Source organism: Rhinolophus hipposideros, assembly GCF_964194185.1.
Source record: "Rhinolophus hipposideros genome assembly, chromosome: 18".
Classification (NCBI taxonomy): Eukaryota; Metazoa; Chordata; class Mammalia; order Chiroptera; family Rhinolophidae; genus Rhinolophus; species Rhinolophus hipposideros.
This window is the reverse complement of record NC_138064.1, coordinates 29,995,962-30,012,080: the sequence shown is the minus strand read 5'-3', so window position 1 is coordinate 30,012,080 and position 16,119 is coordinate 29,995,962. Positions and strand designations below refer to the sequence as shown.

The 16,119-nt window shown below is 48.7% G+C and overlaps 1 protein-coding gene across 1 annotated transcript; it reads left to right on the top strand.

The window, feature by feature from the left end:
* The first annotated feature begins 1,281 nt into the window (after positions 1-1,281).
* On the top strand, positions 1,282-6,807 carry DLX6 (distal-less homeobox 6). The gene is made up of 3 exons (XM_081079729.1): positions 1,282-2,060; positions 3,337-3,530; positions 5,446-6,807. The coding sequence occupies exons 1-3, from the start codon at positions 1,622-1,624 to the stop codon at positions 5,695-5,697; spliced, it is 885 nt and encodes a 294-aa protein (XP_080935855.1). The 5' UTR covers positions 1,282-1,621; the 3' UTR covers positions 5,698-6,807.
* The last annotated feature ends 9,312 nt before the right edge of the window (positions 6,808-16,119 follow it).

Genomic DNA, 16,119 nt, shown 5'->3' with positions numbered 1-16,119 from the left:
AATAATAACAAGGTATGAAGTTCTTTTTATAGAAAAAAAGGAGAGAATTGAAACTAAATGCGGCAGTTAGACAACCATTTTGATAAGAGGATAATTGAGGCGACACTGGTGTATAATTAGAGGATAATTTATGCTATATCCACTTTTATTCCACCTCCCAAAATAAACCCAGTCCATAATCATTACAGGCAAATTGTTCTGAATTTTATAGCAGCAATTTGAACAAAGTACTGCAGTTAATCATGGGAGATTTTTGTGTATTCCTGATTAGAACTCTAATTGCCTCCTTCCAGAAAGTAAAAATAACTGTAAAACGACTCTATTTTTATCATTAACAATGTTGACAATAAAATAAAATCAATTGGAATTGTAATCGAGAGACAAATTTAGGACGAAGGCACTTTTACTTGGGTAGTTTATATTGTAATCAAGATTTGCCAAACCACTAACCGCATGTATCATTTGCATATATTTGAAAGCATTACAGTAGCTTCTGTTTTCAATAGGAAAAAATGCATTACTGTCATTCCTCCAATGATTCACTTTCAGAACAGGCTGCTGCGGTGTGTGTGTGGGGGGGTATTTCTCACCCTTTTTGTTCAATATATAGGAAATACGGCCTGAAACGGCAGGAACCTCGCCAGAACAGGGTCTGATTTTTCTTTTTCTTCACCCCCCTCTCATGGGTGGGGCCCAGGTGTGAGGGTTCTTCTTCCCTCTGTGGTTTCAATAAAGTACGTCTAGAAAAATCCACGGTGACAGAGCGCTCCCGTGGGACTGTAGTGGGACTTGGGGGGGGGCAGAGGTCAAGGGAGGGGGCCTTGCTTTAAATGCAGAGTGCACTGCTTCTGAGCACAAGCAGCCTGCTAGGGTGCAAGGGACTGAAGGAGAACAGCCCCCGGCCAGGCTGTTCCAGGGCTGCGGTATTGGGAACTGAGGCTCCGGGTTTGGGGGCGCGAGCTGCGGTGGGAGGCCTCGGCGGCATGCCGGGTGGAGGCACCTCCCTCCCCGGCGGCCCAGTGCGCGGACCGGCGCAGCCCCCCGGCTACAGCTCCGCGCTGGGATTGGAGTTGCCGGAGGTAGGCGAAGAACTCTGCGAGCCGCGCACACACCAGTAGAAGCCGTGCGCCTGTGACGTCAGGGGGCGACTGACCAATGGAGAGGCGCTGCCCTTTGGAGACAAACCATTCGACTCGTGGCGTCTGCATCAAGTCTGAAAGCAGACGCACAACTTTCGCAGAATCCACCTTAAAATCTCTGCCTTAAACTGCACCAGCCCCCAAAAAATCCAAGGGGGGAAACGAAGGGGGGGAGCGCAGATTTCCCCCTCCCCCCTCTCCTCTCCCATCCCTCCCCCTACCTCCTCCCTTTGAGTTAAGGCCCCGCTCACTATATCTCTTTATATTAAATATATATATATATACATATATATATATATATTAGAGAAGAGCGAGGGAGAAGGAGAACCACCTCCACCCCCTCTTATTTTTAATTTTTTTCCCCATTTTTTTGCAAGGATCCCAAGAGCTAAGGTGGCTGCAGAGGGGAGAGCGGCGCGAGCCAAGCGGGGGGAGGGTGGAGGAAACCCAGGAGAAGGCTTTCTCCAGCCCCCAAAGTTTTGATGATGACCATGACTACGATGGCTGACGGCTTAGAAGGCCAGGACTCATCCAAATCCGCCTTCATGGAGTTCGGGCAACAGCAGCAGCAGCAACAGCAGCAGCAGCAGCAGCAGCAGCAGCAGCAACAGCAGCAGCAGCAGCAGCAGCCGCCGCCGCCGCCGCCGCCGCCGCCCTCGCAGCAGAGCTCCCCGGCCATGGCAGGCGCGCACTACCCGCTGCACTGTCTGCACTCGGCGGCGGCGGCGGCGGCCGGCTCGCACCACCACCACCACCACCAGCACCACCACCACGGCTCGCCCTACGCGCCGGGCGGCGGCAACTCCTACAACCACCGCTCGCTCGCCGCCTACCCCTACATGAGCCACTCGCAGCACAGCCCTTACCTCCAGTCCTACCACAACAGCAGCGCGGCCGCCCAGACGCGAGGGGACGACACAGGTGAGAGGCCGCCAGGGCAGCTCGCTTCTCCCGCCTCCCGCCTCCCGCCTCCCGGCGGCCCCCCACCCCACCCGCCCGCTCCGCTCACTTCCTCAACGCCCGGGCCTCCGCCGGCCCCCTCCCCCAGGCGGCCCGGCGCGCCCCCGGCCAGGCCTCGTGCGCGCCCGCTCCCCTGGCGCCTGCCTGCCGGCCTCGCCCAGCCCTGCCCCTTCACGCCACCGCGGACCCTCGGCTTCCCCGCTGCGCTGCCCGCCTCGCCCCCCAGTCTCCCGCGCGCCGCTCGGGCGGCGCCTCTAGCTCCGCGCAGGCTTTGCTCAACGAATTGGCCCGCACTGCGCTCTCCAGACCGCTGGGTCTGTGCGCCCTTTGCCTCCCGGGCCCCTCCGGGCTGTGACCCGCGTCTGGCAGCCCTGGGGACATTTCTTGGCTCGAACTGGGGAGCATGTTTTGCTCCCCAATCCGATCTGAGCAGCCAATGGCCTACTTTGCGCCCGGTGCGCTTCGGGGGCCCAGAGGGAAGGTGGCATGGACTCTGGCTCTGGTTAAGCTGGTGACAGTTGGGCTCTTTCCCGCGGGCTTTGAGGTATCCTCCAACCCCCACCCCTGACCGGGCCCCCTCCCTCTGGGTTTTCCATACAATGTTGGATGCTCCTTTGTTTGTGGAGGCCAAGCAGAAGGCCTCTGGCAGCACGGTTTTCAGCACCCGAGGGGGACAAAGTTGCCTTGTGAGGTTCAGCCTGCTAGAGAGCTGGTCTGAGCGACTGGTGGTGTTTTGTTTGGGGTTTTGGTCCTTTTCAGCAGAATCATTTCGAACCCGCCAAGAGGTCTTGATGCACCAGGCTAGGAGCTAGTGACATCCAGTCAACTGGCCGCATACACACCAGGGTGGCACAAGCACAGCGTAAGGCGCTGTAAAGCCAGAATGTGGGGTCCCGCTCCGCGGAGAGAGCAGCCGCCCCGCGGCGCCGCGCGCTCCAGAGAGCCGCGGGCGCCTCCTCCGCTGCCGCAGAGCGAAGCTGCTGGCCCGAGAGCCGAAGGCGCTCGCTCGGTCCAGCCACCGCGCATTGTTAGTACCAGAGTCACGGTTCGGGCATAGCTTTCGCAACCGCTGAGAGCACCCGGGCACGGTGAACCCAGAGAGATCAGGGTGGCATGGGGACGTTTCAAGGAAACCCTTATTAGCCTTTAAGGAGACCCGGCGCTGGCTAGGCCAAGCTCAGGGAGACTGCAGCAGTAGCCTCACGGGTGACCGCTCCTCTGTATTCTTTGCTTGCAGATCAACAAAAAACCACAGTGATTGAAAATGGGGAAATCAGATTCAATGGAAAAGGGAAAAAGATTCGGAAGCCTCGGACCATTTATTCCAGCCTGCAGCTCCAGGCTTTAAACCATCGCTTTCAGCAGACTCAGTACCTGGCCCTTCCCGAGAGAGCTGAACTGGCAGCTTCCTTAGGACTGACACAAACACAGGTAATTCCCGAGAAGCCCGAATATCCCTGAAATGCTGACCCCGCTTGCAGATCGGGCAGGGAGCACATCAGGAGGAATTCTTGGCCTAGTCAACCAAGGATGGAAGGAGATTAATGACAAATGCCTTTGCTCCAGTCACACACTTTCCCGGACAACACAGTTTGGAATAAATGACCTGGTATTGAATACTGGATTGGATTTGCACATCCGCCTAACCCTCGGCGACCCTACCTCAGTCTAGTGTCCTTTGGTGACCAAACTCATCATTTAATCGAGTCCTATTTTAGAACAGAACACCATGAAAGAGAAAGAGAAAAAGATGTCCAGGCCAGGAGGCAGAATAAGAGCCATCCATATTTTTTTAAGGGTCCTTTTGTGGACCCGGGGACTTAATAAGGATTTCAAATCATTGTTAGAGAAAGAAAGAACTACAAAAGCAAAATGGGGGTGGGTGAGTAGGCATAGGCTCCAATAGGATTTGGTAAGGGGACCAAGGTGCCAACTATTCATCCTAGGATGGGTGAGGTGAGTTTTTCTGAGGTGAGTTTTTCTGAAGATTGCCTTAAGCTCAGTGGTTAAATCATTCTGGGTGACTGGCTGGTGCAGGCTCAGGTACCTCCCTGGAACACAGGACTTGGGAGCAATAGCAAAGTTGGAGATCAAAGAGAAATGCTCCCCAAATTATAGCAGGTGAAGCTTCAGTTAAGTACAGTTGCTGAAGTTCTGCTGTCCTACTAATTTGAAAGACATATGGGGCCTTTCAGACTTCACAAGAGGGGGCTTAGGCAGGTATATTAGGACCCAAGTCATAAAACCAGGCTGCAATCACCTGTGCTTTTTGTCCTGTCTATTAACTTAGCCGCATGGGGTGGTAGGCCTCATGTGAGGTGGGTGATCTTCAGGATTTCTGAGACTCTTGCTGGGGAATGATTGTGTGGTGCCTTAGGACAAATGCTCCTAAGTTCTTCTTTTCAATTCTGCCTGCTTTCTTTCGCCATATTGCCACTGGAAATATTTGAGGCTTGATATGAAGGGATTCCTGCTACTCAGTAACTTGTATTCCTCTTGGAAAAGCAGATTCCTGTGGCTAAGGGATTTTAGAGGTAAAGGAAGCTGCACCATGGAATTTTCGTCTCCAAATTAAGTAGAGTAGACCTGGTATGTTGGTTTAGATAGTTCCATCCCAGATTCCTGATTTCCATTTAATTTTCAGGAGACCTTTGTCTTTGAGTGACTGCACTAACAATCATGTGATGCTTGTTGACCACAATTTGACTAAACATCATACAAAGTAGGGAATGAGAGTGGTACAATCCCTAATGTCTGCAGGATTATATGGCTATATTTATGTGGGAGAAAGATGCCCCAGGCACAGTCTATAGCATATGCAACATATGCATAGGGATATTCAAGGCATTTGGTTATAAGTGTACAGGCTTTAATCTGTCCATAGTCATTTGCTCACTACACATTCATAGAGATGCCAGGTTTGGGGGTTGGTAAATATTTTTTAAAAACAGACTATCAGAGGGAGTGCGTTCAGTTGACTTTGATCCGAAAAGTTCTCAGTTTAAAAATCCTTCTTTAGACTTTGAATCAGCTATCTCATTCACCTTCTTATTTATGCTGTTGTTTTAAACCTAGGTTTGCATCCAACTGAAAGGTTACAATGACTTTAGGTATCCAGACCAGATACCTAGTAAATGGGGGTGGGGGAGGAGGGTGAGGCTAGTAAGAGGTGGAGGAAGGCAGGGGCTTGAGGGCTTGGCATTTGCATAGATTTTATTATTATTATTATTATTATTATTATTATTATTATTATTATTTTAAATAATTCCTTCCAAAGCCTCAATTCGAGGTACTGGATAGATGTTTTTTTCTCGGGCCTAATGATCGCTGCTGCGTTTCGTTCTAGGTGAAGATATGGTTTCAGAACAAACGCTCTAAGTTTAAGAAACTGCTGAAGCAGGGCAGTAACCCACATGAGAGCGACCCTCTCCCGGGCTCCGCGGCCCTGTCGCCGCGGTCACCGGCGCTGCCTCCAGTGTGGGACGTTTCCGCCTCGGCCAAGGGCGTCAGTATGCCCCCAAACAGCTACATGCCGGGCTATTCGCATTGGTACTCCTCGCCACATCAGGACACGATGCAGAGACCACAGATGATGTGAGTTGTCCAAGGGAAATCGATACCCTAGGGAAACGTCCGAACAAGGCAAGGAGGATCCGGACCAGCTTGCAGCTGCCAAGCCTTGTCGAAGAAGCGGGCTCGGGAGACTCTTGTGTGACGAGACCGGCCTGGCGCTCTCTCTCTCCCTTCGCCCCTTCCCGCCTTCTCTCTCTCTCTCTCTCTCTCTCTCTCTCTCTCTCTCTCTCTCTCTCTCTCTCTCTCTCCCTTTCTTTTCCTCCTTTCTTCGTTCTTTCCCACCTTACTTTTCTTTTTCTCCTTTTCTTTCCTCATCTGCCTTTTCCCTTGAGCAACCTCGGTAATTGATACTCATCTGATGGAGAGAGAGGGAGGACGGGAGGGAGGGAGGAGGGGGGAGGAAGAGGCTAGTTACTATGCCAGCGTTCCTGAAACCCCTCACTATAAGGATATTTCCCCTTATCCTTGGGAATCCAGGCTCTGAGCCTCTTCTTCTCTTTGGGAGTATCCATCAAAACAACTTTTCTTACAGACATTTTCCTCACACCAGAAGAATCTGCGCAAACATGGCAGCGTTTTTACTTGTTTAATGAGCTTAAGACATTACATGATTCAAGAAAAGCATTTCAGACTCCTGCGTGTTTATTTACTAATGCCAGACTGACAAGAAGAAGAAAAGAAGAAGAGGAGGAAAAGGAAGCGGAAGAGGAAAAAGAGAAGAAGAAAAGGAAAGGAAAGGAAAGGAAAGGAAAGGAAAGAAAGACCCTCACATAACTGCCATTCTCTAAAGAAAAAGGAAAAATTGGCTGTAAGATTAGAACGTTGCCATAAAGGGAACGCTGCATGTTTTATCAAAATGCGACGAGCAAGAATGATGATTTCAACACAAAACAAAACCACTCTTTCCCCATCCCACCCCCAAACCCTGAACTGGAATCAGGAAAGACAGAGGAAACAACCAAAATCATGGATCTATTGCTTTGATACCTTTACTAGGTGAATTGGTGGCATTCACTAAGCTAATAGGGACGTTTATATCAAGAAACATTTCTGTATATATTGTTGAATTTTAGTTGTATATATACTTTGTATGTTTTTGTCTTCTTTCATATATGGAGTAAAAGCCACAAAACGCTGGGAGTGTCCTGTATATTTCTCTCTGTGTCTCTACCTTATCACCCCTCTTCCCTCCCAGTATATTTTCTATCATGCTTAAAATAATTCCTATTTCCTAATATGGGAAGCCCTATATATAAACATCAAGTGCCTGCGAAGATGTCACTTTGCTGTACTAGCCTTTGTCTTAAGTACTTTAACATTAATCATGGATGTTTTCTCAGCTTCCTTTATATATTATATTTTTATTGTAATTTCCGCACATGTATCTACTTTTGTAAAAAAAAAAAATTAGAATGATCTATCCACTGACAACCTCTAGACATCCAATAGTTTCCAATGCTGAAACTGAGTGTTCTTTTTTTCCCCTCAGCCTAAGTCATACAGCTGTATTTGTCTTTGTTTGGAAGCAGTTTTGAACCAAAAAAAAAAAAGAGGAAAGAATAAGAGAAAAAAAACAGAAAGTAAATGCACAATTGTGACTACTTAATGTTTACAACCCTGCAAGCTAGGTAGGTAGGAAAATGCATGCTCCTAGATGAAATACATCCTCCGATCTTGTGGAAAGCATTGAAATAATGGAAATGAAAAGTCCTTTCGTCATACAAGCAGGAAGCCCCATACTGCGAGAATTAATGGCTACAGACCTGGGCATCCTTCAAATTATGAACCTTGAAACCACTGAGCCATTTATCAGAAGTCAATAGAGATACTCAGAGTGCTCCATATAATGACAGCGACATACAGTCGTGCAAAAGGACAGTCACTATAATTAGACACAAAGCAAAGACTACTTACCAATATACCCGTTCCTTTTTTTGTTGAGCAACTTCCACGCTCAGTCAGTCTTCAGAATGGTTTAAAACCGATCAGTCTTGTCATTTTCTAGCATTCGCATTGTTACATTAGGAAAACTGTTTTCTTTTCTTTTTTCCCCCTTCCTACTGTGAAACTTTGGGTTCGTAGCTCCCCAGGCTCAATTCCGAACAAAGCCTCCAGCTGCAGTGCCATCCAATTTGAAGCAGACATTGGGGACAATTTAAGGTTTTTATCCACAAGAAGGTTTTTTTCCATTCTCTTAAATGCAGCCATAATTAGAGTAATTTTTCATGTAGCCCGCTGATTACAGCGTTTTTACCGTCAAAGATAATTACCTGTAATTTTCTTCCACTTTTAATACTAAAAAGCCATCTTTATTTAGATTCAGGAACAGGAAAGGCGAAACAAAAGAGGGAAATTATTCTGTTATTCATACACAAATTGCAGAGATGTAGGACCTAAAATTGAAAATTAACCAAAATTATAATGCTGAAAAGAATGGAAGAGGCTGCAGAAGTACAGCTGGTAGTGGGGCTTTGCTGAATTATTCAAATTACGTTAGAGAGAAAGCTACCATATATCGAAACCAACACTAATTTTTCTTTTTTTAAAAAAAAAAAATCCACCAGACACATGCCAAACCACTGTGAGTGCATGGAATTCTGAAACCCAGCAAATGCATTTTAACACATTGGAGGTGTTGTCAGGGCGCCTGTATCAGTCTATCTCTTAATATGAATTTAATTAAACAAGAAATTCTGCCAAGGGGTCCTCCCCAGAACTCTCCTTGGAACTGGGCTTCCTCTGGGTTCTCTGAACCTCAAGGGTTAATATTTTCCGCTCTTTAGAATGTATTGACCCCATAGTAAACTGATTCCCCGAGAGGGGTTGGGAGGAGGGGCGTGGGCCAAAACCATCGCCCCGTCTCGGTGCCTACTACGCCTCCCCACCTTCGCACTTCCCCCGAGTTCGAGTTCTAGAGCCTGATTCTGGCCATATTTCTCATGAAGAAAAAGAAAAAGAGAACAATAGCTGCGGGCGGGGTGGGTGAAGGGGAAAATTTCTTTCCGGCGCCAATAAGCATCTCATTATCTTTGGACACAATTTAGTGCAAAGGTCCGCGCTGCGGGAGAAAGGCCTTTCTACACTGCGGTGAGGGAGCCCAAGACTTCTCAGTCTCCTGCACTTAACATCTCTAGCTGCTTCCAGGGTCAGGAAACAGCGTCATCTATAGATAGAATAGCACCTTTTCCTGTGAGAGTCTTCCTCGGTGAGTTCCTAAATAAGACTGGTTCCTGGGCTCCATAGTTCGGTTCTGCCTCTCAGCCAATCCTGCCCCTCAACCCCGAGGTCCAGCGTTTGGGCCCCTCAGGCAATACCTCACAAGGGGCATCCCGCCCTTCACTCACCTCCCCGCCCCCCAGCTTGAGGCAAAGGCCCAGGAAAGCAGCCCTGAAGGGTTTCAGAGGCGAGCTATTCCTGAAACTTTCTCCCAAGTGGAGGGAGGTGTCGAAAGGGCTGTCCAGTCGAGAGATTCAGAGTACACCTGCAGTTGCAAATGTCCGCATACTTGTGATAGCAAAGGAGCACTGTCTACAGCTCCATCTGCTCTCTCAACGCCCCCAAATTTAAAATCATCGCGACATGTAAAGACCCCAATAGATTCTCCTAGGACTAGCTTTGAGTAACAATTTTCAAAGTTATTTTAGCTTGGAATCTCCAGCCCTCTCCCTCCACACTTCATAGAAACCTGGTCCTTTCTGCAGTCTCCAGTCACAAGCTGCACCAGATATACCAACAGCACAGAAAGCAAAAAAGACAAATCGAGTTTCTAAGGACCCCCTTCTCACCCGAATCCTTTTACTCACCAGAACCACAACCCTTTTACTGTTAGAGGGTGATAAAAGGTCAGAATTGAAACATCTGTAAAGCAAAGTTGCAGTCCATAATGAATTACAACAGCAATACATATAGCTTGGAGAGTGTGAGAAGAGAAATATGAACTGTGCCTTAAAGTATGCAAGAAATAAAAACTTACCCCCAGTGAATATCTCTTAAGCAATGATCAGGGTCTAGAAATCTATACTGAACAGAAGCAGAGGAGAATATTTTTCTGAGTCTCAGGGCAGAAGCTCTTTCTCTATATTCTTGGTTGAGTGAGCACATCCAGGTGTGAAATTGTTTGCACACCCCAGCACCTCTTATATTGCCAGCAAAATTAGCTGTTATTACTGTCACTGTTTAGTGATGGTTAGCGTGATACAAAAAAAAAAAAAAACTGCTGTAATCAAGACCTGGCGCATCTTTGCAAATTACAGATAATTGTAAACGTCCAGATTATGATAATAGCATCCTAATCCAGCCTGCAATATAATTATTACAGAGTGTTACATCTGAAACTGTCCAGTAGGGCTAATTCAGCCATTATTTAGACCCTATTTTTGCACTGCAAATGGGTTGCTGAGTTGAAAATGTACGATTGTAATTTCACAGGGCACTCAATGAGTAATGGTATAGGAAGAGGAAAATACAAAAGTGAAATGTGAACAGTAGCGATCAAATCAAACCCTGAAGGACAAAAGACTGTTTGATTCATATGGAAAAAGAAGAGCGGGAATTAAGAAAATAGCAAATCAGTGGTCTGAAGCATTACGTGTCCAAATCTTCAATATGTTTAGGGCTGATGTGTTTGTAAGGGCTGCTGCATCTGCTGTTGCCTGGAGTCTGAAATAATGTTTTTCTTTAAAAAAAAAAAAAAAAGTCTTTTTTTCCTCTCCTAAAACACTTCCTTGCTTTAAATAAGTGCCCCTCCCCCAAGCAAAGAACACTTGTCAGTTTCACATTGTTTCCACCAAGGCAGCCTCAGAGCGTTCCTGTCACTTGTTTGTGACCATTTTCTTAAATGAATTTGCAATCTCTCTTGTCTTTAGAGTAAAATGCCCTGGGTACATGTAAGTGTTCCTGCACTCCATCTCCATTCTCTTTCACAGGGAACAAGTCATTGAGAGTCCTAAAGGATATTAGCAGAAAACATATTAATTGCTGCTAATTAAATAAAGCACTGGGAAGCTGTCTCCTCCACTCCGCTTGGCTGGCCATTGGCTTTAATCCTATCATTATCTTTTATTAATTAATGTCCCCATATAAACCAGTCGAGCTGCTTCTTTTGCTGTAAGTCACTGATGTGCATCTTTCTGGATTCCAGAAAGTCCAATGTTTTTGGTAAATGACTGCCCTTGATCCCAGATATGGTTGTAAAAGGCCAAGGGCAGTCTCCTTACAATATGGAAGGGCGTTGGAGGGAGTTGGAGAGTTAGAGCAAGAGAAGCTGCTGGGTCACTGTGCTGGTCCAGAGTGAAAGTGAACCCCAGGCTCCAGCTGCTGCTTCCAGGAGGCAAACGCCTGCCTGCCCTGGCTGAGACTTCTGGAGTCTAGTTCTGGTTCCTGGTGGGGATATCCTGGTCAGGGATCCCTAAAGCCCTGATACCCCCAGGAGCTCAATTTTCCCACGAGGAGCACAGAGAATTTCCTAAGTATGTTTTCTAGCCTCTGGGCTAGTGTGTGATGATTCTTCCTTCTCCCACCACCTCACAGACCCAGGAGTTGCCTTGACAGGCCACCCCACAGAGTGAGAAGCAGGCTTCCTAGCTCCTGTGAATTTAAGGGCAATAATGAAATGTCCCTGTTTAGTGACCCCTGTTTATAGATGAAAGTTGAGTCCATATCCTGCCTCTTCCCTTGCCACTATACTTCCACCTTGCAAATGGCAGAAATAGTCTTTGGATGACAACAAGCTTCCCGTGGCAGATTTCTGTCCTCTTGCCTTTGCAAGAAAAAAAAATATGCTTTAAAATAAATCATAGCTTGTGAACTGTTTATCACCCTCCACCCCCACCCACTTAAAAAATACATTCAGCTGTGTATAGTGGAGATTTGACAGAGAATAACTACTGAAACTTGTGTGTGCATGTATGTGCGTGTGTGCGTGTGTGTGTGTGTGTGTGTGTGTAGAATGATGTGATGAAGCCATTTTTTTCCTTCCTGTGGCGAAAGGTCGTAATGTGTGGTATTTCACGGTTTTATATAAATCTTGGTTTAGGATGTGGAACAGACTCAATAATACATGAGCTTTTGGCAAAGAGACTCCTTCGGATCCCCATAAATCAGAAGTAATACGAAGTCCTAGCGAACAAAAGAGCAGAAACATTTAATTGCTGCAAAACAGGACTCTCGTCTCCTTTAAAGAGAGATGCATGTAAATTCCCCAGGTTCCTATCTTCACGGTTAGAGCTCGACCTATAAAACAGGTTATTACATTACAGCCGGCAACCCTGGGTGCTTGAAAGGGAAGGCTCTCTCCCCACCCCCTCCCGCCTCTCCGCAGTAGATACTTTGTATACTTTCTGCCTTGTGCCACAGGGGAACCTAAAGCTTGTCACTTGCAAAAGAAAACGCGGACGGGGCGGGGTGGGTGAAGGGACAGGGATGCGTAGAAAAATATTTGGCTAAACCCACATGCCCTACCGCTATTTGGACTGTTTTGGAGGCCCAGAGTTCGCCATGACTGAAAAAGTGCAGTGTGCAAGGACCACGGGCAACCTGGAGACACGAGCGGAGGGCGGGAGCAAGCCACAGCGCCCCCTCCCCAAGCTCCGGGGGGCGGGAGCCTCCACCCAGCGGCTGTGGGAGGGGATGCTTAAGGGTGGAGGAGAGGGGTGACCACAGGCGTATCCGCCGGCGTGGCGAGCTTCCCAGAGGTGCTGGAGGGCGTCTGCCCTTAGGGCGTGCCTCCGGGTGAGGCTGGAGAGCTCCGGGTTGGCAGGATCCCAGTAGCCAGTGGGAGGCGCGCGATCCGAGGGGTTGCGGAGATGAGACGGGGAGGGGGTAGTAGTTGGGTAGCCCTAAAGGTCCCTCTCCTCAAATAAAAGGAAGCGCTGAGGAGGGGGCCAGGGGGCAGTGTCCCACGAGGCATCCCTTGCGCTTTGGGCTGGAGGGCTCAGGAGACCCAGTGGTGTCCAGGCCGGAGTGAGCTGTAGGGCGCGCCGGGAGGAGGCACGGCCTGCCCTTGGCGCGCTGTGGGAGACTCCCAGGACTGCGTGGCCTGGACGCCGCGAGCCGTGGGGCGTCCGGTGGGATCAAAGGAGCCAAAGGAGGCCAGCCGGCGCGTCTGGGATTGTGGGATAAGGGGCGGGAGAGAGAGAATTGGCATGGGCGGGCAGATCCTGGCCTGGCCTGTGTCACCAGGAGAGGGTGTGTGCGTGTGTCGGTGTGCGGGTTAGCACGCTCCTGTCCGAGGCCAAGACCTGGGCGGATCCCAGTGTGGGTGGACAGGCTCCCGGGTGGGTGCCCCAACGGGAAGGAGAGAGAGAGAGCAAGATCAAGGGAAGCGAGGTCTGCGGGTTCCTCTGTGTGTGTCTCAGGCCCTGTGGCTCAGCACTGGAGCCGCCTGGCACCCACAGGAATGCGGCTTCTCTCGGCTGCCCAGGCCGCCCCCTGTTCCACAAGGAGGTGGCCGCCAGGAAAAAGGGGGGAAAAAGGGCAGAAATCCGCCTAGCCCAACACGAGCCTCAAACAAAGGCCAATTTATCTGATATTTTACTGTAGGGCCCAGGAGGCCAGCAGGGCACTGAGGAATCGCAGTGGCTCTGCCAGCATGTTCTGGGCCTCCTGGGCTTTGTAAGGAGGTCTAAAGATGGGGTTGGAGTGTTGGGAGTATGGGGGGTGGTGAAGAAGCCCACGGAAAAGAAAATGAAGTCTTGGGGTGGCCTTGACATCTTGGGAGCACTAGACTGAGAGCTAGGCAAGTGGGGATGGGAAGGGGCAGGCAGAGGTGGGGGAGAGTGGAGTTTGGCAGACCTGGAATATGCTGGGGAGTGGTGCACTTTTATATTAGATATAGGAATAAACAATGCACAGAAAGAGGGAGGGCAAGGGAGAGGAACATCACACAGATATTTTTAGACTTTGCTGAGGATCTGTTATTTTTACATCCTTGGGCGCAGGACTGAAGGGAGTTAGATTCCCCCGGGAGAATCCCCATGGTGCCAGGGAAAACCCGCTGCAGACTGGTGTGCCAGAATATTTTTGTCCACAGCTCCCAGACCAAGTTAAAAAAAAAAAAACTGCGCGAGAGAAGAGGCCATTGCGAGTGGAAGAAGTGAGGTTAGCACAAGGGAAGGAATCCTGAAACCAAGTCTGCGAGCGGCGTTCTGCCTGCCCGTGTCGCAGCGAGGCTTTAGTGTCCCTAACCACGAGCAGCGTCAAGGCTGGGGGTGGAAGGGTGGTCATTAAAAAAGAGCTTCCCTCTTCTTTCTCGGGAAGAGTCTGAACTCGCCCTTCCCTTAGCTTGACCGCGCCGGGGGATTCGGGGTGATAGCGAAGGTATCCCCCTTTCAAAGCCAGGAATGGAGGTGGGAAAATGACGGGAACGGCTGGAAAAATACCTGTCCTCTCTGTGTGCAGAAAGGGAGAGAGCATGTTCCAAGCACACTCTCAGGTCGCCCCCTCCAACTTTCCCAAACACGCACCCCGGGGAGGCTGGCGCAGGGGAAAACTGGTGCTCACAAACCTCGGGGCATAGACTTTCTCCCAGCCGGATTGCCCAGATAGAAAACCCTGGCTTTCGGTGTAATGGAAACTCCCGAAATCCTTACAAGCAAAGAAAGAAAAGCAGGAAATAGATTCCTCCACTTCTTCCCCCCATCCGACTATTCTCTGCCAGCACAGAAAACAAAATGGGGCTTGGACGGGCTCCGCCGCCCCACCTCCGCAGCGTGTAGCCACCCAGAACCTCTTCCGAGAAAGGAGGGCTGGAGGGGAATGAAGAAGGGGCTAAAGCTGCGGGAAGAGAAGCGGCCGCTGGGGCTTTAGGATTGGGGGAGAAGTGGGCCACAGCCCCACCGCCGCTCTTGAGCCGCCCCGGGAGCAGGCAGGGTGCGCCTTAAGACTCGCCAAACCACTAATCCCCCCAAGGGCCAAGCCGTTCCAATCTGCCAGGCTAAAAGTGAAGGGGAAGAGAAAGAAGGAATTGGGGAGATGCGGAGGTGAGGAAAGCAGAAAGAAAGAACACACAGGTAAATCCCCCTCCGGGCATACAGCGTGGCTTTTCAGGTCTATTCTTCCAACGCTGGAAGAACCTTCTCAGAAATCCTCAGATGACAGGATATACTTTTTAATGTTCTAATCTCCAACACCGCCCCCTCCCCAGAAGACTCTTTTGTCACATTTATTGCTGCCGACTTTCTAGCTGTAAAATATATCTCCTGCATCTTATAATTTCCAACATACAATTTCCCACGGTATTCCAAGGAAACAGAGGCAGGAGGATTAAACAAGTCAAAAAGACGCCTACAATTGGGGCCTGGGCGCATTGCTCTGGACCTGGGCTGTAACACTGGTCACACTGTGGATGTCTATATGCTGGGGTGCCGCGAGAAAGACAGGACATAGACCTAGGTTGCCATAAATTCTTCCTCTCAGCCCCAAAGAAGGCTTCACAAAGGAGAAATCCCAGTATACAGATTCAATTTCTCAGCGTTTGGAACCTGCTTTGCCACTGCTTTATGTGAAAGTAAAGCAGAGTGAGCTGCTTCCTGAAAAAAACAGAGAGTGGTAAAGAAGTTGGAGAGAAACCATTTATATTTAGAATATTGTCTCACACAAAATGAAATCAACACGGGGCCACAATGCTCACTCCTTTCCTCCACTTCACAATTCCCTCTTGGCAGATGGAATGCCTCCCCTCCCTGCCCCTGCACTCCGTGGCCTACTGATTTAGTTAGGTCCATCATTGTTCTCGAGTTCTGTGATGCTTTGCTCTCTCTGAAAGACCTCAGATACATTTATAATCATACACCAAGGAGTCCAAGTCACTACAATTTGCCATGTGCAAACATTTCAGATTTTTAAAAAATGTAATAGGAAGGGAAATTTCTTTTTCTTTTTCTTTTCTCATATCTGGAAGCTCCCTTTGAAGGGAGTGTAATTTGTCTAATTGCTCTGGCAATACACAGAGGCTGATGGGGGGGGCAGTTCTCCACCATAATTGCTTTGAGCTTAGAATTCAGAGCGGTTATTGAGGGATTTCTGCTCCTTTCTTACTTACACACAGGGTGGGAGGGCCCTATGTAGATTCCAGCATTACTTTCTACCTGAAACAATCTGGGGTTAAACTTAAAATTATCTAAACGTTTTTGTGGTTAGGCAAAAAAACCCCCCAAAAAACAAAAAGCAAAAACCCCACCTAAATATATATCACACGCAGTACTATAAACAGGCCACATATGTACAGAGACATATAAAGCACAGCATCCAACATATACATATGTAGAGTTCTGCATCCATGCAGCTCCGAATTTGTTTTCCTTTTTGCCTTATTGGATCTTTGCAGACCTGTCTTCCTTTAAATTGTCCTCATAAAACGTCACTAGCCCATTATAAGGGGGGGGGGGCAAAGGAGCATTTTTTTAAGAAACATTTTGTTTTAATGGTCGAAATAATTTTATTTATCCAG

Bases quoted from the DNA above. Each gene is read 5' to 3' on its own strand.
- DLX6 (XM_081079729.1), top strand. From the start codon at position 1,622: ATGATGACCATGACTACGATGGCTGACGGCTTAGAAGGCCAGGACTCA. The intron at 2,061-3,336 runs GTGAGAGGCCGC...CTTTGCTTGCAG, and splicing joins GACGCGAGGGGACGACACAG to ATCAACAAAAAACCACAGTG. The intron at 3,531-5,445 runs GTAATTCCCGAG...GTTTCGTTCTAG, and splicing joins TAGGACTGACACAAACACAG to GTGAAGATATGGTTTCAGAA.